The sequence below is a fragment of the Rhincodon typus genome, chromosome 33, assembly GCF_021869965.1.
Source record: "Rhincodon typus isolate 14 chromosome 33, sRhiTyp1.1, whole genome shotgun sequence".
NCBI lineage: Eukaryota > Metazoa > Chordata > Chondrichthyes > Orectolobiformes > Rhincodontidae > Rhincodon > Rhincodon typus.
In genome coordinates, this window is record NC_063364.1 from 13,903,908 (window position 1) to 13,930,128 (window position 26,221).

General features: G+C 40.5%; 1 protein-coding gene across 4 annotated transcripts in view; it reads left to right on the forward strand.

Annotated features, from left to right (window-relative positions):
• The window catches only part of LOC109926673 (protein unc-13 homolog C-like), a 537,669-nt gene that overhangs the window by 259,600 nt on the left and 251,848 nt on the right, over positions 1-26,221 (forward strand). For 2 of the 4 annotated variants that reach the window (XM_048616074.1, XM_048616072.1), the window contains exons 2-3: positions 10,487-10,509; positions 10,858-10,922. In XM_048616074.1, coding sequence (XP_048472031.1) covers positions 10,487-10,509; positions 10,858-10,922 — 88 coding nt within the window. The remainder of the gene's footprint in view (positions 1-10,486; positions 10,510-10,857; positions 10,923-26,221) is intronic. The other 2 variants (XM_048616076.1, XM_048616075.1) reach the window with 1 other exon arrangement.

Genomic DNA, 26,221 nt, shown 5'->3' on the forward strand with positions numbered 1-26,221 from the left:
GTGATTTCTGAAGAAGGGTCTAGGCCCGAAACATCAGCCTTCCTGCTCCTCTGATGCTGCTTGGCCTGCTGTGTTCATCCAGCTCTACACCTTGTTGTCTCAGATTCTCCAGCATCTGCAGTTCCTATTGTCTCTGTCAGTGTATATGTTGTTCCTTGCAAGTGCTGCTTGGTAGCACTGTCATAAGACCCTTTGCTGGTGATTGAGAGCTGACCGATGTGGTGGTAATTCACCAGGATGGATTTTCCCTGGTTTTTATGGACAGGACATACCTTGACAATTTTCGACATTGTTGGGAAGATGCTAGTGTGATAACTATTCTGAAACAGCTTGATAGGGGTATGGCTAGTTCTAAGGAACAAGTCTTCAGTGTTATTGCTGGAACATTATCAGTGCCCATAGCCTTTGCAATATTCAATGCCTTCAGCATTTCCTGATGCCATGTAGAGTGAATCAAATTGGCTACAGACAGGCATCTGTGATACAAGGGATCTCAGGAGGAGGCTAAGATGAATTATCCACACAGCACTTCTGGCTGACAAGTGCTGCAAATGCTTCAGCCTTAAATTTTGCATCGCTCATGCTTGACTGGATGCGACAAGATTGTAGAACTTTGATCTTATCTGTTGGTTGTGGATCAATTAGCCCTGTACATTGCACACACTTCCATTGTTTGATATGCAAGCATTCTTGTGTTGTAGCTTCATCAGGCTGATACCTTCTTAAATGTGCTTGGTGCTGCTCTAGGCAAGCTCTTCCTGCACATTGCTCATTGAACCAAGGTAGATCCCCTGGCTTGATAGTAATGGTTGAGTGGGGGATGTGCTGGACCATGAGGTTACAGATTGTGGTTCAATACAGTCTTATTCTGCTGATAGCCAATGGCAACTTGTGGATGCCCAGTTTTGAATTTTTAGACTTGTTTTGAAGTCTGTCCCATTTAACACGATAATAGTGCCTCACAATTCAATGCAGAATGTCATTGATGATTAGGTGAAGGTTCTTGATACATTCTTATTGTGATTATTATTCACAAGTTTAAAAGTTTAAGAATAACTGATCCATGTACAGTTTATGTTTGATTTGTATTTTTATGTTGTGTTTGTTAAGGAGAGGCATAGTGTTAGTGTCACTTTTGATTTCTGAGAGTTGTGCTGCACTGCCTGGAAAATTGTTTCCTTGCATTTTCAATAAGACTTTTAAAAAAAAACAAAAATCCTTGAGGTGAATAAAAATGTACAAACAAGAAACAAACGTGGTCCTCTCAGCCCTTTGAATCTGCTCCATTATTCAATACGATCATGGCTGGTTTGTTTTTAACCTCAACTCTACATTCCTGCATACCCCCCCCACCGATAATCTTTCAGTTCCTTAGTAATCAAGAATCTATCCGTGCTTTAAAAGTATTTAAAGTGTCTGCATCCAGTGCTTTTCAGGAAGGGAAATTCCAAAGGCTCTCAACCCTCTTGCAAGAAAGTTTTTTTTCTCTCATCTCTGCCTTAAATGGGTGATCCCTTATTTTTAAATTATGACCCCTAGTTCTGGATTCTCCCACAAGAGGAAACAACCTTTCCTGGCCAAGTCCCCTTAGTATCTTATGTGTTTCAGTTAAGTCACTTGTGACATTTATGAACTCCCAGATACAGGCCTAGCCTGTCTGTCTTTTCCTCATAAGACAAACTGCTCATTCCAGGTATTAATCCTGTGTAAACCTTCTCTGAACTGCTACAGATGCTTCTGTAAAAATGGTGACCAGTGTTGTACACAATGCTCCAGATGTGGCCTCTCTGATACCCTGAGTAACTGAGGCATACTCATGCAGTTCAGTTCGCATCGCAATAAAACATAACATTCTATTAGCTTTCCTGATTACTTGCTGTACCTGCATGCTAACCTCTTGTGATTCATGCACCAGGAGACCCAGATCCTTCTGCATTTCAGAGCTCTGCAACCTCTCACAATTTTTAAAAAATTTTCTTGCCAACATGGACAATTTCATACTTTTCCACATGATACTCCATTTGCCAAATGCTTTCTCACTCACTTAACCTCTCCAAATCCCTTTGTAGGCTCCTTATGACTTCACAACCCACTTTCCGACCTATCTTTGGGTCATCAACAAATTTAGCTATCATAACTTTGGTCCTTTCATCCATGTAGTTCACTGCTCTATAAAACAAGGTAGAAGAGAGAAAGAAGTTGAGTCATTACATGGCAACAAGATATTCTATGAATAAGAAGACATAAGCAGCTTCCCTTTGATTTGATTTATTGTCACATGCACTTAAGAACAGTGAAATGCTTTGTTTATGAGCAGTACAGGCAGATCATAGTAAGCAAGGACATATAGATCATAAGGTGAACAAAAAAAGCTTAGACAGAGGTATACAGGTTACATTGCACAGGATGTGCTCTAGGCAGGATCAACATTAGCAAGATCAGCATTATTTGAAGTTAGAGAGTTCATTCGTCAGTCTAATGATGGCTGGAAAGAAGCTGTTCTTGAACCTGCTTGTACATGTGTTCAGGTTTTTGTATCTTCTGCCTGATGGAAGAGGCTGTAGGAGGTTATTACCAGGGTGCAATGGGTCTTTGATGATGTTGGCAGCCGTTCCACGGCAGCGAGACATGTAAATGGAGACCATGGATGGAAGGTTGGCTTCTGTGATGGTCTGGGCTGTGCACACCACCTTCTGTAGTTTCTTACGGTCCTGGGTAGAGCAGTTGCCATACCAGGCCATTATGCACCTGGACAATATGCTTTCAATGGTGCATCTGTAGAAGTTGGTGAGGGACCTTATGGACATGTCAAATTTCCTGAGCTGCCTTGGGAAGAAGAGGCGTTGTTGTGCCTTCTTGACTGTTGCATTTACATGGGAAGTCCAGGACAGATTGTCAGTTATCATCGCTCCTAGGAACTTGACATTCTCCACCCTCTTGGTCTCGGCTCCATTGATGCAAATGGGTGCGTGTTTTCCTCCTTTCTTTCTGAAGTCAATGATCAGTTCTTTAGTTTTTCTGACGTCGAGAGAGAGGTTGTTTTCATTGCACCAGATCACCAAGCCCTCTGTCTCCCTTCTGTGACACGTCATTGTTTGATATCCATCCTACCATGGTGGTGTCACAGCAAACTTGTAGACAGTGTTCATTTGGAATTTGGCATCACAGTCGTGGGTGTACAGGGAGTACAGTAGGGGGTCTGACGACGCATCCTTAGGGGTCTCCATGTTGAGGGTTATCGTGGAGGAGGTGCAGTTACCTATCCTCACTGGTTGCGGTCTGTTCAAAAAGCTGAGGATCCGGTTGCAGAGGGTGCGGAGCTGAGCCCAAGGTCCCGGAGTTTGGAGATCAGTCTGGAGGGGATAGATCTTTAGAAAGATCGAACCATCCATTAGGTCAGTGCAAGGACGGGTTTCTTTCAGACAGAGGCAGGTCATTCCAAGAGAAAAAAGTCCTAAGATCAGCAGTGCTTTAAATCTAAATGGCTGCCAAAACTGAAGGCAAGCTGTCTACCTCATTAAAATAGAGCTAGTCACTCATCCACCCCCAAACCATTGCCAGTCAAACCTTCATGAAGGTTTTAGTTTAGGTCTCTCATTATTAAATGTTTAACCCCTTCTTTTCCATGCCTGTCTCCTACCCAGTCTGATGAGGTGGCAGGTACTTATAACTCCCCTCCCAATGTTTGACCAGTATTCATTTATTCCAATTATTATGTGTCACATTCATTTTGGTTATGTGTAGCCAAGTATTTAGTTGTAAGAGGGTTGAAAGTGGGACTTGTGAAGGGTAACAGCCTTGTTGATTGTAACCCAATTGATGTGCCATATTATGACTCTCCTCTTCTCATATTGACATCTTGTTGTGCACTATTGAGTCACGTAAATGGAAGGATGATGAATATCCTGGGCTGATCTCCCTAGGACTGCTATTATAGAATAATGGGTATAAATCATTTGTAGAGCAGTAATGTATCAAGTGGTCCTGAAATAACAGATTCCGGCTGCAAGTTTTAATCTATTCAAGAGATGGAACACATTAATTATTAAAGATTAATTGGTTCTTGATGGAATTTGGCCACAAGTTAGGGAAAATTTTGGCAGGCTGCATGCATGTATGATTAGGAGGTTATATGACATAACTGAATTGAACTGTAATGTACCTTCATTGTGGACTTTAAGAATTCTAATCTGGACTGTGGCACTCAAGATTAATGTCAAAATGTTTGAATGGTGATATTAGCCAACATACAGCATTTTACAAATGTACCTGATGCTTTAAATTGTATTAACTCTGCATTTTGATTGCATTATATGATACAATGAGGTTTTGTCAACTTCACATTTCGAATCTGAGGCCCTCTATATGTTACTCTGTACATTTTCAAGATTACAAGTGAAACTCAAAGAAATACTAAATATTCTATTTGATCTATTTAATTTCCATTTGGTTTCCGCATATACAAATTGCCATAGTATTAAACAGTGGCTATATAGACCTGAGTGCCATTGTGGATTTATATAGAGTGGACATTGGGAAGATGCTTCCATTAGCAGGAGAGACTAGTACTCAAGGACACAGCCTTAGAATAAAGGAAAGATCCTTTAGAGCAGAGATGAGGAGAAACTTCTTCACCTAGAGATTGGTGAATCTATGGAATTCAGTGCCGCAGAGAGCTGTGGAGGCCAAGTCATTGCACATATTTAAATCAGAGGTAGATATGTTCTTGATTGTTAAGGGGATCAAAGGTTATGGGGACAAGGCGGGAGAATGGGGTTTTGAAACTTATCAACGATGGGCCACATGGCCTGATTTCTGCTCCTGTGTCTTATGGTCTTATATTCAATTTACTATCAAAGAGTCAGAAATTGTAATGTCCAATCAAATGGGAATAATTCATTACAGTGGCCCATCAGTTACCATGTTTAACCATGAATGGACTTTTTTTGGATTAGCTTATGGGTACTTCAGCTTAAGCAATAGTTCATCCAAAACAGTGCATTAACAATGAAAGCTTCCATACTACAAAGACCCAAAACCTCTCTGCCACAGGAAGTAAGATTGATGCTAATGCAAGGAACTGGGTTTCACAAAGGAGCTGTTTGATTTATGCTTGGCATTGATGATATATAGTCGGATTAAGCCCTGAAACAGGATCTTGATCAAAACATCGTTCTTATTTCCACAATTTAATTTTCTTGGGATTATAATAATACCGCCTCAAATGAGTTCAGTTGTTGGAGATGGCAGTTAAATTGCAGCATTCTGTCCCTCTCACTGAATCAAAACGTAACTCAGTCCATTTCTGGCTTTTTTCAACTTTACAAATTTTTATGTTTTAGAACCTTTGACACTAAAATTGCATGGAGATTCTATCAGTTGGCTGCCATATATTCAATGGTTGACCGGCAGAACTGTAAGAAAACTGATGACTTTGGGTGTCTGTCTAGATCTTTGGATCTTTGTCCCTTACACTGTAAACAATGGCTGGGGATTGAGGAGGGAGTTGTTGATAGAACCACGGCTGAGGTGTTAAAGGTAGAGTTCCCAATCCTGAAGCCTACCAGGAAATTGGCCAGTCTGATGTGTGCGCACTGACCTCCAAAATGGCACAATTAGACCTTATCAATAACAACAACTTGCATTAATATAATGCCTTTAATGTAGTAAAGCATCCCAATGTGTTCTACGGGAGTAACTTTCTTTAGTGGTCTGCCTAAGGGCACCCCTGTGGTTGTGCACTTTTCCTCTTTACTTGCTCATAGGAGCCTCCCATTTTCAACTTCAAGTTGTGCGACAACATCATTCGTTTTTTTCCTAAAATTAATTAGAGCAGTATGTGCAGAAAGTGTATCCATTTTCTTTCTTAAAATAACAACATGCTTGAACAAAATCAGTGGAAAACGGTAAGTCATTTCGAGATTTAAAAGTTTCAAAATGGATTTATTTGTGACAATTCTAATTGTAAAAGTGACATCCCTCTCATGAAAACTATCCTAACTCTTAAAGTTCCCATCTGAACCACTTAACAAAGGGGTCAACCAATTTGCAAAACTAAATCTTCTGTATTTCTTAATAATACCCTCTGTTTAAGTGACCAATTTCAGAATTTCTAAGCCTCTCACCCTTCTCCTGTAACATACTGCTTTGAACAGATGAATTCAGATCTTACATCTTACAGTGGAGGGAAACAAATTTGCACTTATTCTAATGCTCAATGTGAAAATTGTTTTCACAACAACACAGCTGTAGCACTAACATAACTATAGAATATTTCTGTTTCATGTTCTTTGAGCCACATTGAGACTTCTGTGTGAGAAGGAACTAGTGAAAGAAATGCAGCAAAGATTCAGAAACCAATTCCAATGAAATCTGCTATTTAACTCAAACTATCAAGTAAGCAGAGAAAAAAGGTGTAAAATTTTATTTCTTTCTGTAGGAAAATTGAATGTTGGTAAAACTTTTGGACAATGTAGCAATAGTTTTGTAGTGGATGAATTCAGCAATGTTAAGGTGAGCAATTTGTGGGTCTGAAATCAGTTTTGCAGTTGCTGGAAAAGCTATAACTTTAGACAGTTATGGTCTGTAATTTGTTTCATTGGGGAAGAAATGTGTTTTAATTTCTAAATGCCTGAAAGCTAAAATTAGTGCAGGTCAAAGAGGATCTAGGTACTTAGAGCATCACACAGTTATAGAAAGTAATCAAAAAAGTTGAAGGGATTCTGACCTTTACTTCTAGACAACTAGAATACAAGGTGGTATAAGTTATGCTCCAATTATACAAAGCCCTGGTTAGACCACATCCGGATTTATTGAGAGCAGTATTTTTGCACTGCAACTTGGGAATGATGTATTGTCTATGGAGGGAGTGCAGCTTAATTGATCACAAATAACCCCTGAACTCCCAGAACTGAATTATAAGGAGAGATTGCACAAAGTTGTGTTGAAATTTACTGGAATTTAGGAGGTTGGAGAGTAGCTTAATCTACGTTTTCAAGATATTAAGAGGATCAGATGGGGTTAAAGTCTTTTTCAATATCCACAAATAGAGAGAAAGAAGCTCTTTCTGCAGATTGGCAAAGTCTAGGACTTGGGGGCACATTCTTGAAATTAAGACTGGTAATTCTTCCCCTGAAATCCTTGGGGTAGTCCAACCGTTTTCTGAAATAGTCAAAATTGATGTTCATGCAATATGCATGTGCTCTGATAATTCTGTATGTCACAGTGAAATAAATCACGAAATAGCCTCGGTTTAATTGAACAGTGTCTGTGCATTTTCATTAACTGTAGACTGGTTTTGTCTTCATGCAGATGTCATACTGTTTTAAATTTTAATGTTAAAGTAAAGTAGGAGCAGATATAGTGAAAGGGCTCGCCATAACCTTCCAGTCTTCCCTACATACAGGAAAGTTGGCAAGGGTTTGAAGATTGGCAAATATGCTATCCTTATACAAGAAATGCAGTGAGGACACTTCTAGCAATTACAGGCCAGTCAGTTTGGCAACAGTAGTTGCTGATGCTTTAGAAACAATAATCAGGAAAAAAAAATAATTTGCTGCAGAGGTTTGAGTCAGTTGAGAGCCAGCACAGATTTATAAGGGGCAGATCAAACATGATGAACTGTTTGATGCAGGGATTGCAGTAGATGTTGTTACCTGGCTTTTAACAAAATGTTCCACCAAGTACCACGTGGAGGGCATGTTAAGAAAATTAAATAACAGGGTCACTGTCAAGTTGGACAAAAGAATTGGCTTAAGGACTGAAAACAGTTATTTTTCAGACTGAAGGATAGTAGACAGTAATATTCCTCAAGGGTCAGTGCTGGGACCAGTATTTTTTTTGTTGATACATTCAAGTGATTTGGACACTAGAGTACAGAGTAAAGTCTCAAAATTTACTGAAGGTACCAGACATGCATGCCGTGAGAATCACGAGGATGATACTAATCGGCTGCAGTAAGATATCGATAGGCTACCAGAATGGGCAGACAAGTGGCAGGTGAGATTGAATACAGGGAAGTGTAAGGTAATATGCGTTGTCTCATCCTTTCACTTCTGCTAATGTAAACATAATGGCACAGCTCCAAAAATTACACAGAAAACAGAAGGATCTGAAGGGTACATGCATCAATCTTTGAAGGTCACAGGCCATTTCAGAGAGTGTTTAGCCAAGTATGTCTGATCTTAGAGGCATTGAGTACAAAAGCAGTGAAGTTATGCTGAAACTTTCTAAAGCACTGGGTAGAAAAGAAAACACAGAGTATGATGCCCTGATCAGGTCACCACACTACAGGAAGGATGGAAGGTCCTTTCAAGGGTACAGAGGAGATTAAATGAAATAGTTCCAAGGATAGAGCATTTGAACGACAAGGTTATGTTGGAGATGCTGATGTTACCGTCCTTGGAGGAAAGGAGATTTAGGGGACACACACCAGATTGCAACTGGTTTGGATAGAATAGATGAGGAAATACTGTTCCATTAATCAATGGGTAGCATGGTGGTGGTTAGCACTGCTGCCTCACAGCACCAGCGACCTGGGTTTGATTCCAACCTCTGGCGACTGTCTGTGTGGAGTTTGCAGACTCCCCCCATGTCTGCGTGGATTTCTTCTGCGTGCTCTGGATTCCTCCCTTAGCCCAAAGATGTGCAGATAGGTGGATTGGCCATGCTAAATTACTCCATAGTGTCCAGGGATGCATATGTTAGATGGATTAACCATGGGAAATGCAGGGTTACAGGGCTAGGGTAGGGGGGATGGGTCTGGGTAGGATGCTCCTCAACATCGGTGTGGATTCGATGGGCCCAATGGCCTACTTCCACACTGTAGGAATTCTATGACCTGGGACATAGTTTTGGGCAAAAATATGCAGGAAGAATGCGAGTAAGAACTTTTAAATGCAGCAAACGATAATGAACTTGAACCCACTGCCCATGGTGGGGAAGTAGAGGCAATCAGTGATTTCAAAAAGAAATTGAATGGGCGTTGGAATGAAGTAAACATGTCGAGCTACTGGGGGAGATCAGATTTCTCTAAGCCAGTTTGGACTCAGTGGGCTGAGTGGCATCCTACTGTGTCATAAAAAATGGAGGTTTAAGACTTTGCATAAAATATTTGTTACTGGGATGTGGGCAACACAGCACTCTTTGTTCCCATTCCTATTTGCATTCAGTTGGTAGCAATCAACTTTTCCCTTTAACTAATACAGCCCTTGTGTTGATCATCCCTACACAATGATGCTGGTGGGAAATTCCCGTTGTGAATGAGATGGTGATTGGGCACAACATGTGTTATGTAAGATTTGGTGTTGACATCTGGCCTGTTGAATATTATTGGCAGCAGTACAATATTGGGGAAGGCCTTTTGAGAGCTTATGCTTCAAGCTCCTCATCCCCAACTATAACACAAATTATATAATCTGTGATTGTTAGTCATTTTTCACCACAGGTATTGCTTGTTAATGTCCTGTTTTCTTGAAACCCTATTTATTGAATTGAACAAATGGTTAGTTTCATATCAACCTTTGACAAAGTACAATAAATATTTCTAATAGACATTATTGAAACTAAAAAGCTTGATTTTATAAGAACATAAATCATTAAATGAGAAAGCCCAACAATCTCACATCTCTTCACACCATCTAACCTCTAGCAGACAGTAGCACTTTGACGTGGCCATAGCAGCTGATGTTGTTAATGCATGCATACTAGAGCTGAATTTTTAGGCTATCTCCGTTGAGAGATCAAGTGGCACAATGTAAAAACATAATATTAAAGCAGTTTCAATTGGCCAACATTTTCTGAGCTGTTTGTGGCTCCAAATAAAAAATTGTTAACATTCAGTTAGTAATTAAGTTCAAATCAAGGTTGTGGGTCAAGGTGGCAAACATCACCAGAATGTATTTAGTCTGGAAGTTGCTCTCAATATAATGATAAAAAGTAATGAGCTGCAGAAGCACTTAAGTTGGAACTGTACTTGAGTTAAATGGCATGTTACAGAGTGTGTTTTCAACTAGGAAGGAAAGATTGAAATCTGAATCTATAGGTATAAGGTTGGAAAAGCACAGCAGGTCAGACAGCATCCGAGGAGCAGGTAAGTCAATGTTTCAGGCCGAAACCCTTTGTCAGGACCCTTTGTCCTTATTGCCTCCAAAAATTGAAATCATTGGCTTTTGTTACTTTCACAATTGGAGTAATGATTAGAATGAATATTTAAATGGAGGTTTTGTGGTTTTTTTTAGATAAAAAACAGCATACCAGTAGCAACTATTTATTGTGTAGGAATTAGTAGAGTTCTAAATTAATTTTTCACCAAATTTATAATTTTTGGAGATGTTTTCCCCTGGTTTTAAGTTTGCATTAATTTGGTTTGAGGTTAAGTATTGGCACGGTTTCATGACTGCAGTAATGAGTGGACAAGCAATTGATGTAATTTTAGAATATTGAATATCTAACATATTATGTCCTCCTCTCCCTGGTTCTTTTTCAGATAACAGTTCTGTGGATCAACAGGTTCTAAATTGCTGTGTTTCATCTTTCATAACATTTCATTTGAATTTTGTTACATTTTTACGTGGTTATCATAGTAAATATGTTCATTTCACATCCTATTTGTATCGCATGGAACCCACCTTTACAAATACATGTTATAATTTCTCTTATTTGTCATATGTTCAAAATATGATGCATTTGTAAACAGGACATTTATTACTAAGAATAAATTTCCACTAACATACTTTTTCATAATGTATTTCATGTTTAAGTGCAAGAGAAAAAAATGTTGAATTTTTCATTGAAACTGTACATGTATTATTTAGGACTCCATAATGCTTACAGTTTTTTATTTGTTCTTTATTAAAGGTTCAGCTATCAAGTGGTAATGTATTCGATGCATCTAGCCTTTCAAGCTTCAAGACCCCCGGAGGGTGAGCTAAATTTATATCCCATGTATTTCTAAAATTAAACTCACATCAGCAATGTTTTTTTGTGGAAAGACAATGGAACAACTAAACAAAATCACCCTTGACTCTTTGGTTTTTATATTTTGTTCTTGAATCATCTTTGCGCTCAGCTTTATCGACACACTAAACATATCCATTTTTACATTGCCAATGAATAAGGCAATGTTATCAAATCTACTGGTTGGATAATTTTGGAGGCATGTTAAAAGGATGAAGATGCAGCATCTATTTTCAGGATTTAATATTTTATTTGTTCAAAGTCTAGTTCATGGTTTGCATATTCCTGAAAGTGACTATTTGGAAATACTTGCTTGATCAGAGCATGCAATAATCATGCATATATGATGAAAAGAAAAGACAGACTATACTGCAAATATTGCATGGTTCAGGCAGAGAGAACCAGTGTTCAGGGTTTAATGGTCCCTGCTTGGGTCAGCCCACGAGTTGCAGAGCATCCTGCGGCAGCTCATTCACAAGCTTTCTCAGGAGAATTTAATCCAAACCAGGCACCTATCCCCCAATATCTGACTTCCTACTTCCCAAGGGGGAGTTTTCTCCTGGAACATCCTGGCGTGGGGAAAATGGTCCACCTCCAAGAGCTGCTAGCCCATCAGAGGCTGGCAAACCAATAGCGCCACCAGGAGTGGTCGCCATTTCTGGTATTGCTGTCAAAACAAAGACGACCTCATTAGACACTGAAACCCCAGGAGTCGGACAGGTTCATCTGGGCCAGATAGGGAATCATATTTCGACCATTTACTCTGCTTTATCCATATGTCATGGTACAAACAGGATTATCATTTTATTTATCACCAATTTCTATTGTTAAATCTAATCTGTAATGGTATGTCATATATAATCTAGTAAATACTTGTAGTTGTCCGGTTGCATTATAGTAGTAATCATTTACTTTTGAAAGGACAAGAATATTATACAGTGCTTCACACAATGCAGGAGTTTTCAGTTACTGTGGATCTGTGTATTCCTTTAAGGTAACAATCTAATAGTTAATCATATGTTTTACCCAGGTCAAGCTGAGTTTAATTGTTACTTGGTGAGGGAATTTTAACTGAAACATGTTTGAGCTTCAAGCTCAAGCTTAGAAGCAGAGAGCATTTTAAAGCTATTGGCAAACTTTAAACAACATATAGCAATGAGAACACAGGTTATTCAGTCATTTATCAGGAACTTTGAAAGTTGAAGTAAACTGCAGACTGCAGCTCAGAAGCTTTGTTTTGTCAAGTGCATTAGTTTGTTATATGGTATTTATGTGGAACTCCATTAACAAACATGTAGAGCTGGGCCCCGTATACCAGCCACTATGAAACAAAACCAGAAGTGATGCCACCCATCCCAACAGACTGAGACACGTAAATAGCAAGCAGGACAGAACACCGATACTTCACCAGAGGTGCACTGATGATGTTACCTAGCAGGGTGATGAAACGCTTGTGAACAAACTTACCAGCTCGGCGAGCAAGTCAACAACCGCATGTGTGTGTATATGACATATATGAAGCTCTTCTCTCTATAGATATCATTGACAGCTTTAGGAAACTTAATGGTCTAGGACTGGACTCATAATAAAGTGAATCAGTCACATTTGTTAATTATCAAATTTTATACAGTATCCTGATGGAGCTGGCTTGATTCAAGCTCCATCAATTCTCAATCTCAGGGATCTGAAATCAGAGCAAATAATTTTTAACTGTATGTTACTGTTTTCATTGTGTATGGACTTTACAGATAATTTTCAGAGGTGCAATCAAATGCTTTGACAAGTTACTTAACTCCGCTGGGAAGCTGTTGTAATTTTCAGTGGACTAGAGCTTAAGCTTGTTCAGTCCCCCTCTTCCTCGGAGTTATGAAAATAGCTTTGTAGCACCTGAGGTTGCAATAATGGGCTTTTTTTATCCATTCATGGGATGAGGGTTTTGTTGGCTACACCAGCATTTATTGCCTATCCCTAATTGCCCAGAGGGCAATTAAAGTGCATCACATTGCTGTGGGTCAGACGAAGCAAGGACAGCAGCTTGCTTCTCTAAAGGCCAGATGGGTTTTTCTCAACAGTCGACCATGGTCATCATTAATCTCTTAATTCCAGATTTTATTTTTAAACTTGAATTCACATTCCACCATCTGCCATGGTGGGATTCGATCCTGTGTCCCCAGAACGTTACCTGGGTCTCTGGATTAACAGTTCAGCAATAATACCACTAGGCCATCACGTCCCCGCTTCACACTGCTTGAGGCTTCTGTGCATCAAAATTAGGGGCTGAAAGATCAACAGCATGTGGGGTATTCTGATACATTGGGCTGAGAATTACAGAGGGTCAGATGACATACTCACACATTCACACTCTCATACTCACTCGCTCACACTCGGCTGGCTGAAAGGACACTTTGTGTTCATGACACTCTGGGGATGGTCTAACAAGCTCCAAGTGGACCTTCCACCCCTCACTGGGAGGATGTCCCATGCTGTGGGGCTCCTGCTGTCCTGGGAGCAACAGAGCTGCGTACTGGATGCTGCCAGGATAGCAGGAGCCCATTTATCCCAGCGAAGTGATGTCGGAGCCTTTGGAAGATGGCGGGGAGGGGTGGTGGTTTCAGTGCCTTTGGGAGGTAGGTTACGGATGGGGTGAGCAGGGGGTGTTTCGGCCTCTAGGCAGCTAGGAAGGAAGGGGGCGGCTACTAACCTCTCAGGGGCATTCTCTGAATATAGTCTCTCTGCCCATCCCTCCCCCCCACCATCGCCCTTGCCCTCTTGCTATTTTAAGCAGTTTTGTAAAATAACATGCTGCCACACTCTCCTGACTGCCCATGCCAACCATGTTATGATTATTTATGTACTTTTGGTGGGCTGCAATGTTGATTTTAGTGCCTGCCCATTCTCCGTGCTATGGGGGTGAGTTTGGGATTGGGTGCCATGATGATGGGTTATCTTTGGGAGATGTCTCCCCCATCCCTCACCCAAAACACATGCGGCACTGGCAATTAATGCCCAGTCCATTGCTGTTCAAGAAGACAATGCAAAATCTGCTTCCTAACATTCTGACAAAAAGACATTCTGTTTTTCTGCTTATTGTGGATGAGGTATCAAAAGTGAAGGCGTGAGAACTGAGGTGAACGCAGAAGTTGTTTCAAATTCAACAAACCTTGTTGTTGAAGTTGGAAATGAGCCATGCTGGAGGAAAAATGATGACCTCACGGAAGTTGTGGTGAGGAAAGTGGAGTGATCAGATCAGAAACAACAGAAATGAGGCAAGTAAAAACAGTGAGCTGAAATATGTGTGGTGGTTGTGTACAAGGTTGTCAGCCTGATAGAAATGGAGAGAAAGCCAGTCATCTGAGCACCATTTCCACAGTCTGAGCCTTGCCTCTGCTACCTATCTCCCAGTCTTCACTATTCCTGCTTATCTCTCATTCCAGTTCTTCCTGACCAACATTGGATTCTAGTTATCAGTCTTGGATTTGAAGTTCTTATTCTCATGTTTGTCTTTGACAAACTTTGTATCCTACCAGAGTCTGTAAACACCCCACTGCTCTAATCCCTGACCTGTGTGATCTCTCGTGCATCGTCTTATTGATTCTGCCCACAGTTGATCACTGTGTTCTCAAGTGTCAAAACTAACATTTGAGAATTTGCAATCTCACACCCTGTAGTGTCATGATTGAAATGTGTTCATAGAATCGTAGAATCCCTACAATGCATAAAGAGGCCATTTGGCCCATTGAATCAAGGAGCATCCCACCCGGACCCACCCCACCACCCTCTCCCTGTAACCTCACATTTACCATGGCTAACCCACTCAGCCTGCACATCCCTGAACACTGCGGGCAATTTAACATGGCCAACCCACCTAACCTGCACATGTTTGGACTGTGGGAGGAAACCGAAGTACCCAGAGGAAACCCACGCAGACATGGGGAGAATGTGCAAACTCCACACAGACAGTTGCCCGAGGGTGGAATCGAACCCAAGTCCCTGGCACTGTGAGGCAGCAGTGCTAACCACTGAACCACCGTGCCACCCTACTTGGTACTTCATCTAGTGTTAGATACACAGCACGTCCAAAGTCAAATGCGTGAACCTTCTCCATGCTGCTGCACAAATATCAACTTATTGTTTGTTTCGATGGATTTTCCAGACAATTCAATGTGTTATTTCAACCCTGTCCAACGTACTCCTCAGTGGAGGACGGCTATTATTATAAGGAAAAATAAAACCCAGAACAACTGGAGGGTGAAATTAGGTTCATTCAGAAGCCTGAAAATGAACATAGAAACATAGAATCCAACAGTGTGAAAGCAGGGCATTTAGCCCATTGAATACACCGATCCTCCGAAGAGCATCCCACCCAGACTCCCCTGTAACACTGCATTTTCCACGGTTAACCCACCTAACCTACACTGTACACTGTGGAGCAATGTTTAGCATGACCACTCCTCCTAACCTGCACATCTTTGGACTGTGGGAGGAAACAGGAGCACCCGGAGGAAACCCACGCAGACACGGGGAGAATGTGCAAACTCCACACAGACAGTTGCCCACGGGTAGAATCAAACCCGGGTCCCTGGCGCTGTGAGGCAGCAGTGCTAACCACTGAGCCACTATGATGCCCCTCTAGTTCTTAAAAATGGCGAGTGGGCGGTCGATTTCGATATTGAGCCACCTTCCACACGATGGAGTTCAGATCGATGGTGAGCTGGCCACCAAACAAATTTCATGTGCCTCCCTCACTCAAATCAGGTACAGCAGGAGGGTGTTTGAGGGGAAAACTAGTTGAATTAGTTAATTACGATTGTGATTTGAAAGGGACTTCATCATCCAGGAACCATGTTTCAAAAAAAAAGTTCAATATATAAGAGGAGTTCTGAATTGATTTTTCTTTGCTTCATCTATCTCTATTTATCTTTGAATCCTTTCATTTAAACAATGCTAGTTTCAAGGATGACAGCTCAAATGAGTTGCTCTGATAACTGCATGAGGGAGTTGGATTACTGTTGGCCCAGGTAGGCATCAACACAAGCATCCTGGCATTGATATGGAATTTGGCTTGGAACTTAGCCAGTTAAACTCCTGTGTTCATGAATGGGAGGGAACAGGGGCAGATAGGAATTAGGAAACTACAATCCATTTTGCCTAACATCTATCATGGGGAAGATGCCATTATTAAGGAGGTTATAGCAGAGTGCTTAAAAAATCTTAATGGGATCAGGAAGACTCACTGTGGTTTTGTGCAAGGGAAATCATATTTGGCTAATTTATTAGAGTTCTTTGAGGATGTAACAACCTGTAGATGTGGCAAACTTGGATTTCCAGATGATATTTGACAAGCTGCCACATGTAAAATTTGCATTGCAACATACCATGTACGCACAAAACACAAAACGTCAAATACGATATACAAAGTTGTGGTGTAAGTTGAAATATATGAGCAAAAAGAGAGATTTGGTTAGTTAATAGGAAGCAGAGAGTAAGGATAAATGGGTCATTTTCAAGTTGGCAAACTGTAATGAACGGATTGCCACAGGGATCTATGTTGGAACCTCAATCATTTACAATCAGTCAGTGACTGAATGTATGATACCTTGCTTTGCTGATGACACAAAGGTAGCTGAATAAATTGTAAATAGGACATAGGGAGTCTGCTGAGGGATATAGATAATTTGAGTGGGCTAACATTTAGCAGATGTGAGAAAATATCAAGTTGTCCATTTTACCAGGAAAACTAGAAAAGCTGCATATTATTTCAATGGAGATGGATTATGTAACAGCAGCTATAGGCTCTCTGGGTGCTCTGATATAAAACACACAAAGCGTTAGTACGTAGGTACAGCAAATGATTAGAAAGGCAAATGAGATGTTGTTTATTGCAAGGTGGAATGGAAGTTTCTCTGTGGTTGTGCAGGATGTTGATGAGGTCATGTTTGGAGTACCATGTTCAGGTTTGGACTCCTTACTTAAAAAAGGATGAGTCTCGTGGCAAAGTGTTAGTGTCCCTACCTTTGAGCTAGGAGTTCTGGGTTCAAGTCCCACCTAGTCCAAAGATGTACAGTAACACCTTTGAACAGGTTGATTAGCAAATATCTACAATTGCAGTTGAGAGAACGGTCACCTGACTGCTATCCATGATGAAGGGATTATCCTGTGAGGAAAGGATGATCAGATTGCACCTGTATCTGTTGGAATTTGGAAGAATGAGAGGATCCTTTTGAAACATTGGCTGCTCAGAGAATGTTTCCCTTTGCGGGAACATAGAGAGCGAATGGAGAGTTGGGAAAATAAATATGAGATCTCCCACTTAAAATGGAACTGAGGATGTAGGGATTGGAATGATCATAGGTGACACGTACAATGATGGAATAGAATCCTTTTTGGTTGATGAACTTAGCTGCATTATGCTCTCGATGCAATGTGTGTACAGTCTTTAGTATCCTGCACCTGAGGGATGCCAGTAATGTTGGCAAAACCTCCTGCCCAGGCTGCAGCACTGACCATGTCATGATTAAATGGTATGAAATGGTGTGATCTGGCACAAATTACATCAGTAACAGCCTCAGTACATTTGCGGATTGAGGATCATGAGATCCCACACAAGTCCTCAGCGGATCCTAGGAAAGAGCCAGTTGCATAAATGTTCAACACAGCTGCCACACAATCAGCCACTGGGATAAAATGGTTACCCAGCCCTTCAGTTCTCTGGTTCTGTTGGCACTGTTCCACGACGGTGTCCTATGATATCTTCGGTCTACAGTAACACTGTGCCTCGCTCATCTGGAGGGAATGGTATTGAGGACGATAGACTCTGGGCATCCTGAGGGGACCTTCAGCTGCAGCTTGCTTGGGTGGAGGCTGTTCTGTATCCACAGGAGCTTGCTACTGGTCTAGGGCTTGCTGTTGCTCATCCATTTCTCTGTGCCTCTGATGTGCCGTAGCAACAGTGACCATAAACCTGTGGTTGGACTCACCGGCCACTCTGCCAGTGACCCTATGTGGGGAATATCAGAAGCAGAACGCGTCCTTTAATAATGTGAGCAGTCAGCAATCACATCACATCACATCACTCACGAATGATGGTTTGGCCTAATCCTCTGTACAGGAGGACATGGAGGACTCTGACGGGGAGGATGATGGAATGCTTCCCTATTGGTCTTAGACATAGTGACCTTAGTCCGATAAATACAGCACAAGCTGCGTCATGGAAACACAGCAGGAGATTGTAAGCGTTGTATGCTGACTGATACCATGATCCCCCCCACAACTTCACTCCATTCCCCGTATCTCCCAGGAATATCGATATCGCATATAAGAGCGTGTTGGTGAACACCGTTTGAGGTGAGAGAGAATCAGTTCCTTGCCCTTGTGCAGCCTGTGAAGACCCAGATTGTCTTTGAAAATTGTGGCATGCAGGTGTCATCTGGGATTACCCCTGTGTCACTGAGACAACTACCATCAATCTCACTGTGACCAGTAAGATGGTCGAGATTGCTTGTGACCAGGATTTGTCTCCCACACAGTCGGACACTGCCTGCATTTCACATGCCAGAGATATTTTCTAATCAGCCTGCTCAGAGATATGTCGGCGCACCTCTGGAGCGGGTGGGACTCCTGGGTCAGAGGTAGGGACACTACCAAACAGACCAAGTCCACCTGTACTGTGAAAACAATTGAAGGAATTGCCGCTGGAAGAAACACCCATCCCTCACAAGGAAAGCCCCCTTACTCAAACAGAAAAAAAAGACTTACTCCTCCCACCCTGAGTGTGGGCACGCCGTTGTTAATTTCCAGTGCGCATTTGCAGTTCACATGAGGATGGAAGGCAGCATTTGGCACAGTGAGTCAGAGCCTTATCCTAGTCATCAAAGGACACCATCCAAACCTCCGTGTCCCTTTCCTCCAAACGGTCCCTGTCGAACCGATCAGTGCTGAGTCTCTACACAACTCTTTTGAATTACGGCTTCATTTCCCAACATTACTGCACTGAGTTCCAGCCATACAGCTTACTGAGACCAGCTTTACTAACCGTGTTTTCAAAATTTCAGTTCTGATTTAATATTATTTCACTTTGAGGTGGTCAACATTTTTAATATATCATAAGTCGTGGTACAGAAAGCACTGTGCCGAAATTGCTTCAACTATCAAACACCCAGTATAACAAGTCACTGCCTCCTCCACCTGAGAGAGACATTTCTGTTTATCAGCACCTTCCTTCCACTTTGTATCTGTACATTTTTCAGTCCATAAGCTGATTTGTCCATTTGTTCCATTATAAATATTCCAGTACATTTTCTATGCTTTCAGTAATCATAGTTGACTATGGCATTTTCGATTCTGCTAACTCTTGTCAGATGGGTCTATAATTCTGTGATTCATGTTACACTCCATTGTGAATATTGAAATTACATGACATATTCTACACTCTGGTGCAGTCTCACTGTTTATGGAAGTACTAGAAAGAAGTAAACTTAGGTAATTGCATGAGGATCCAAAGTTGGTCCCAGTGTCCTATCGACATTTAAGAGGTAATGTTCTGTTGCTAATTTTTATAGTGATTTATTGGATTTTAAATTGTGATTTGCATGTACTAATGTTAGTTCTCATAAGCTAGACCAGATTCAAGACAATGATAAATACTTTCTGCCAGAGAGTGAATACATCAATTATGGAGGATGGATTCATTGACCTGTATGAAGTTGCAAATTCCAAATTGCTATGTCGCTTCCTTTGGCAGTCTTCTAAATTGCACTGGAACCTTAATCAGTTTTAGCAGTCTAAAGCTAATTTAAATCTATGTTTGCTTACTATTTGTCAGAATGGTTCAGACCATGCATGTGCACACCATACTAATGTTTGTCAGGGCATCATATCATGATTAGTATTGATCATATTGCTGTGCCCTATAATATGTGGATGCAGGATGTTAGTGCATTATTCTGAGTGGAAGGGACACATTCCATAAATATATTCAGTTAGGTGAATAGCTATCATTTTGGATACTGTCAACTCTGCACCTAAAATAGAGTGAAGAAGCTGTTATTGTCAGAAAAAAAATGAGAGAAAAATGATCATTTCTTTTGTTTCAAGTTGCAAGATGTCTCATGTGGGATGCAGATGGAATTGTACAACTCTCCTTAGCAGCAGTGAACGTATTTCATAAAAACATCTCATAGTCATAGAGTCATACAGCGTGGAAACAGACCCTTCAGCCCAACTTGTCCATACCAGCCAGGTTTCCTAAATGGCACTAGTTCCATTTGATTGCATTTGACTCTCTAAACATTTCCTATTAATATAACTTGTGTTAAAATATCTTTTAAATGTTGACATTGTATCCACCTCTACCACTTCCTGTGGACATCAACTGTCCCTGTGGCTAGATTTTAAAGTAAAAAGCATGTCTTCCTTCAACAATATATCCTTCTGTATTCTAGAGATTGTTGCCACAAATAATATAGTGTTGATATAGTCAAGTGCATTTTATTTTGGATAAACACATGAATAATGTTCTTAAAGTGGTGGAAAGTGTTTGAGATTGTTTCTGAGACACTACCTTGGGCAATGTAGTTATGTGAATCCAGACCTTAACCTGTGAAATTGAGCAGAGGGGTCTTTGAATCCTGGGAAACGTTGAATGGATTCCCACTGATGATCAATGGAGTGGATTGAATTTGAAAGGACACTTGCTCTAAGATGAAGGGAAATAGTTTTGTTTTATAACGAGAAAGCTCATTATAAGGTGCATCAAGTAAGAAAGATATCTAAAACTGCTATGGAGTAGTCACAGAAATGAGAAATGGACGGCACACAAAAAAGGCCAGCCACTTGGAATTGATGGATTGGTTACAATTTCTTTCTCTTTTCTTCTTACTGCGTTTTCAATAAGATATTCAGCAAAAGGTGAGAATGCTGCCAAAATTGATTTGTAACTGAAGATCTATCGGGATAATGAAAGGCAAGCCTTCAGTTTTCAAGTGTTCTTAGAGACGTGGGCAATTCCTATATTAAAACAGTCTCATTAAATTCAAAAAGAATACAACGACAAATCCAATCTAGAACTTCTTTGGTATTTAAGCTGTTTGGGGACTGGATAGCTCTTCTGCAGGAGAAAATAAATCTTTAAAGCTTCAATGGTTTGAAATCCCAGGTGATTATCAGAAAGATAAACTCTGAGCGCTGGCTTTCCTGGCTGGGTATGTATGTGGATTGCTTCCTCACCCCAAAAAGGAAATTCAGTCCTGCTGCTGTGGTGAGTACACACTGGGCCTTGCTTAAACAGATCAAGGGTCAGACTTCACCTCAGTGGACAGGAAGAGCCCCCACCTTCAAGAGTTGTCAATCAACTGGATTGGTCGGCAGCTCCAACAATCCCAATGGGGCCAGAATTTTGTTGTGGTCGTGACTGGGACTGTAAGGAGACACAGGAAGAAGATCACGGCAATTGCAGACAGGCATAGTGCCAAACTTTTAGGGTGGAAAGGATTTGGAAAGCTAAGGGAGATTGCTGAGCTTTGGAGTACAGGCAGGAGGACCGAAATATGGGGGTGACATTTTGGTGGAGGTGGGGACTGTTCCAATGCCTACATTTTACTGACACCATCAACCCCCCTCAAGTCTCTCCTGTTTCCCCCACTACCCGCTTGCTGTGGGTCTGGAGTCACATGCAGGACAGACCTGGTAAGGATGGCAGATTTCCTTCCTTAAAAAGTATCAGTGAACCAGATGGACTTTTGCGACATTCAGCCATCAATCACTGAGACTGGCTGTTAATTTCTGATTAACTCAATTTGAATTTAAATTCCACGAGATGCAGTATGTGGGCTTTGAATCCATGTGCCCAGAATATTCGCCTGGCTTCTGGATTACGACATTACCACCATTCCAACAACTCTGCCAATATTTGCAAACAAAAGAAAATTACAGAGTGCCCCTTCACGCCCTAAAGTGTGTGTCACAGACGATAAATTACTTTTAAAGCGCAGTTGCTGGGGTGTAGGCCAACAGTTGCAGTCAGTAGTGAACAGTGAAGTTGTGCAAATAGGGAATGAATGAATTGCTCAGATCATTTTCTTGATGAATGAGAAGCATTGTTTGCTTGTGTCAGGCTGTCAGATATGAGGAGGTGGAAGCCTGATGAGTTTTTGATGAAACATAATGGAAAAACAAACTCCATTTATTCCTGGATGATCCTAAAGGACTGGCACACATCCATTATCTACTAACCAGAGAGTTCAGCTCTCCAAGCACCAACTTCTTTTGAGACTTTCAGAACCTAGTTCCTGTCATTGATACAAAGTGATCCTTTAAGCCTTTCTCAGGAAAGCTCCACATCTTTTGCACTCAAACACGCTAGCGCAGCAAATGATAGAGGTTAAACTTAAGAAATAAGGAAAGAATATATGGATGTTAGAATAAAATATAATAGAAATGACAGTGGCTAATGACACCGTGTTTCTTAAGCTCTCTGCCTGAAGATGGGCCATTGGCTACTATCACCAAATGTTGTAGTTTTCTTTTGATCCACGGCAAGAAGGCAAGCCCCAAATCTACTCAGCCCAGAGACAAAGTTTGAACTGCATGCTGTTGTGGTCAATCTGATCCACATGCCAGCTGTGTTGCGAACTGGACTAATATAGACCAGAAATGTAAAACTTTGATCCAATGCTGTGCTTCTAGGGAATTAGTTGCTCACAGGGACGGAGCTGAAAGTGGCCTCAATGCAGATGGGTGATCGAAGGAATCCTGATCGGGAGTTCCTGCTTTTGGTTATGTTGCAATATCTTTAGCTCGATGACCCATGTCATAGACTAGTTCCCTAACACACACAGTCAAGCTGACTTAGGGTAAATGGTACTTTTGCCTTATGAGCCACGTGCCAACAAAGAGTCAGTAATACAGTGGTGAGTGTATTATTGGACATATTAAGAGAAACATAGATGAGAATATAAAGATAAAATGATGGTGAGGAAATCAATTTAACAGATTAGAGCCTAGGAGGATATTTTTCACAGCTGATAAATCTAGAACTAGGGGCCGCTGTATTGTCATTAGGAGTTGGTCATTCAGGACCAAGGTGATGTTGAAGTTATTCACAAAATATTGGGAATTTTCCCCACCCGAGTGGCGCAGTCCCTGAATACATTTAAGACAGAGACTGAAATTTGTTCTGAGCAAGGGTCATTGAACCCAAAACATTAACAGATTTCTGTCCACAGATGCTGCCAGACCTGCTGAGCTTTTACAGAAACTTCTGTTTTTGTTTCTGAAATTTTGATGGGGATCGGAAGTTGAGGTATATTTAATTTTACATGTGTTTCAGAGAGTAGGTCAATTACCAAAATAAATTGTGCATATAGGACAGGTGAACTTCTCTACAATTTCTGTGTATTCACAAACTTTAAAGATTATTTAATATCTTAGAAGCTGACTCAATCCTGTTCAGGCACTTAATAACTCAATAATGTTATTGCCCAATTTAAGATTTGTAAAGTGATCATTAGTATTTTCCATTTGATACATTTTGATCATTTTGTAAAATATTTACAACCTGTTCTTTTTGTATAATTTACATCTGAGCAATTTCCTTTGTAACACTTAGAAAATTAAAATAAACATAAGAAAGAAAGTTTCTTTGGATAAGGCCTATAGATCAGTCAGTTGACAGTGCTGAAATAAATATTTTTAGTTGTGACAATGAGATAATTGGCTCTGCTATTCCTTGTCTAAAGAATGGGAGAATCCGATAGATTTGCCACTATCCACTCATCCCAGGTAGAAAGTTTGTACTTCAGGTGAGGACAGGAGAAGCTGAAGGTTGATGTGTCTCACTATGAAGCTGTCAGTCGAGACTCACTGTTTTGGTTCTAGCAAAGGAGGAGGCTTGACAAGAAATGTGGTAAATTTCATGAACTCACAAACTGGCTTAAGAAAAGAAAACTGGGAGATGAGAGGAAAGGAATAAAAATAAATCCCTAATGGGTGGCATGGTTGCTCAGCGGGGTTAGCACTGCTGCCTCTCAGTGCCTGGTTTGATTCCACCTCAGGTGACTATCAGCATGGTGTCTGCACATTCTGCATGGGGTTCGTCTGGATACTCCATTTTCCTCCCACAGTCCAAAGACGTCAGGTTAGGATAGATTGACCATGCTAAATTGCCCATAGTGTCTAGGAATATGCAAGCTAGGTGAATTAGTTATGGGAAATATAGAGATAGGGTAAGGGGGCAAGTCAAGCTGAGATGCTCTTCAGAGGGTCAATGTGGACTTGACGGGCTGAATAGCCTGCTTCCACTCTGTAGAGATTCTATGATACAATGTATTGGGTCACCCAGTCCTTTGCTACAATTCCCCCAAATCAAAGTAGTATCAAGAAACAATTGACATTTTTATATCACCTTTCACATCTTCAGGATACCAAAACATAAGAAGAAATAGTAGCAGAAAATGTGCTATTCACCTCTTCAGCTTAATCCATCATGCAATATGATCGTGACAGATTTTCAGTCTCAATCCCACCTTTCCAAACCCCATCCCAAATCACTTATGTCTGTTACAGTCCAAAAATTTCAGTCTCTGTCTTAAATGGATTCAATAACTGAGCTCTGAGGGGAATAAATTCCCAATATTCTGCAAACAAATTTGATGCCACCTTAGTCCTGAATGATCGACTCCTTATTATAATATAGCAGCCCCTGGTTCTAGACTTCGGCTGAAATCTGTTAAGTGCATTTAAAGAGTAGTTGTTGTTATGACATATAGCAGTGACAAAATTGTGGTAAGTCCTCAACTTTTCAGTTTCACTTAGAAAATAATATTTGTTTAAATTGCACTCATTAAAACCTTATTCACATGAAGGGATTGAGGTTGATGATTTTATTAATGCATCATAATAATGGCCAATGTAGGACATCTATGAAATGTGCCTGGCTTTTACAGTAAATATTGTTCACGTCACTGTCAAACACACTTCTATTTCCTGTCAGCAATTTTGGAGCTCAATATTAAATAAATGTAACATGGAGTAAAAAAAATTACCATAAATGAGGTTTGTTATAGATGACACAATTGAACTTGAGAATCAGCGATATTGTCCCTTGTGCACATTATGTTGTTTAATCTTCTTAAATTGTCAGAACGCATTGTGGTAACTGCAGTTCCCTAGATGATGATGTTGTGCATTTCAAACTAAATTGACTGACTTGGCAATAGAGATGTTGCTATGCCTTTCATTGACTTCACTTAATGAGTAACTATGTTATAACTGCACAATGGTCGTGCTTTGTTAGGTATATGGTCGGGGTAAATAGGGGAAATACATTTCTATAGATTCGTATTAGACTTTGTGTACCCTACATATATATTACTGTATCTGCATAATGTTACAACCTGGTTTGGGACCATCAACATTTAAACAGAAAACTGGACACGTCATTTATCAAGTAGAACTACGCCACAAGATTTCACATTCTTTTGAAACAAACTTTATTGTACTTAAAGAACGTAAAACAAGCACTATTAATTCGACAATATAACCACATGCATTACGCACTCTCTTTTAGCTCCCTTTTTCCAAGATCTTCCTTATCAGACACATCAATCTTAAAAAGTTGTTCGCTTCTGCCAGAATTCATTCATAAACCATAGTTTTCTGGAAAATACGTTACTCTCATCAGTTCCAGCTACTCTCAGAGATAAAGCTTTCATTTACCTCTCTTGAATGTGAAGGCCTTAGTTTCTAGTTTTGTTTACTTTTTCAATATTTCTAAGCAAATCTGTTGGTTCTTTTCTTTTGTCACATAACTCTGTGAGGGCCACTGTAGATTTTTCCACCACCTTCACACTAGAGATTCTTCAAGTTTCTTTTCCTTCATGAAATCCAAACAGATTAAGCCCTACTTGTATGCAAATGGAAGAGTTGGCTTTTTCTCTGGTTACAGTGGAGGCCTAACTAACCATTGTTTACTTTGGTTATCTTCTGTCAGAGAATAGCACCGTACAAAAATCCAAGTGGTAGCTAACACTCTCAGCAAACACCCACATAAATTGAAATCAGAGAACCTTGAGTTTCTCCTTTGTGATGTGGCATTTTCGTAAATGTCCTCAAACAGATCTTTAGATGAAGTTTCCGTCGCTTAATATTCATTACTTTACCTGAAGAGGAAGTGGATTTTTCAAAATTCCATGGCTTATTGAATGCTTTTAAATTTAATTTAGTTCTGACTCCCTAAACAAAAGCATCTCTTTGGAGTGCTCTTATTGCA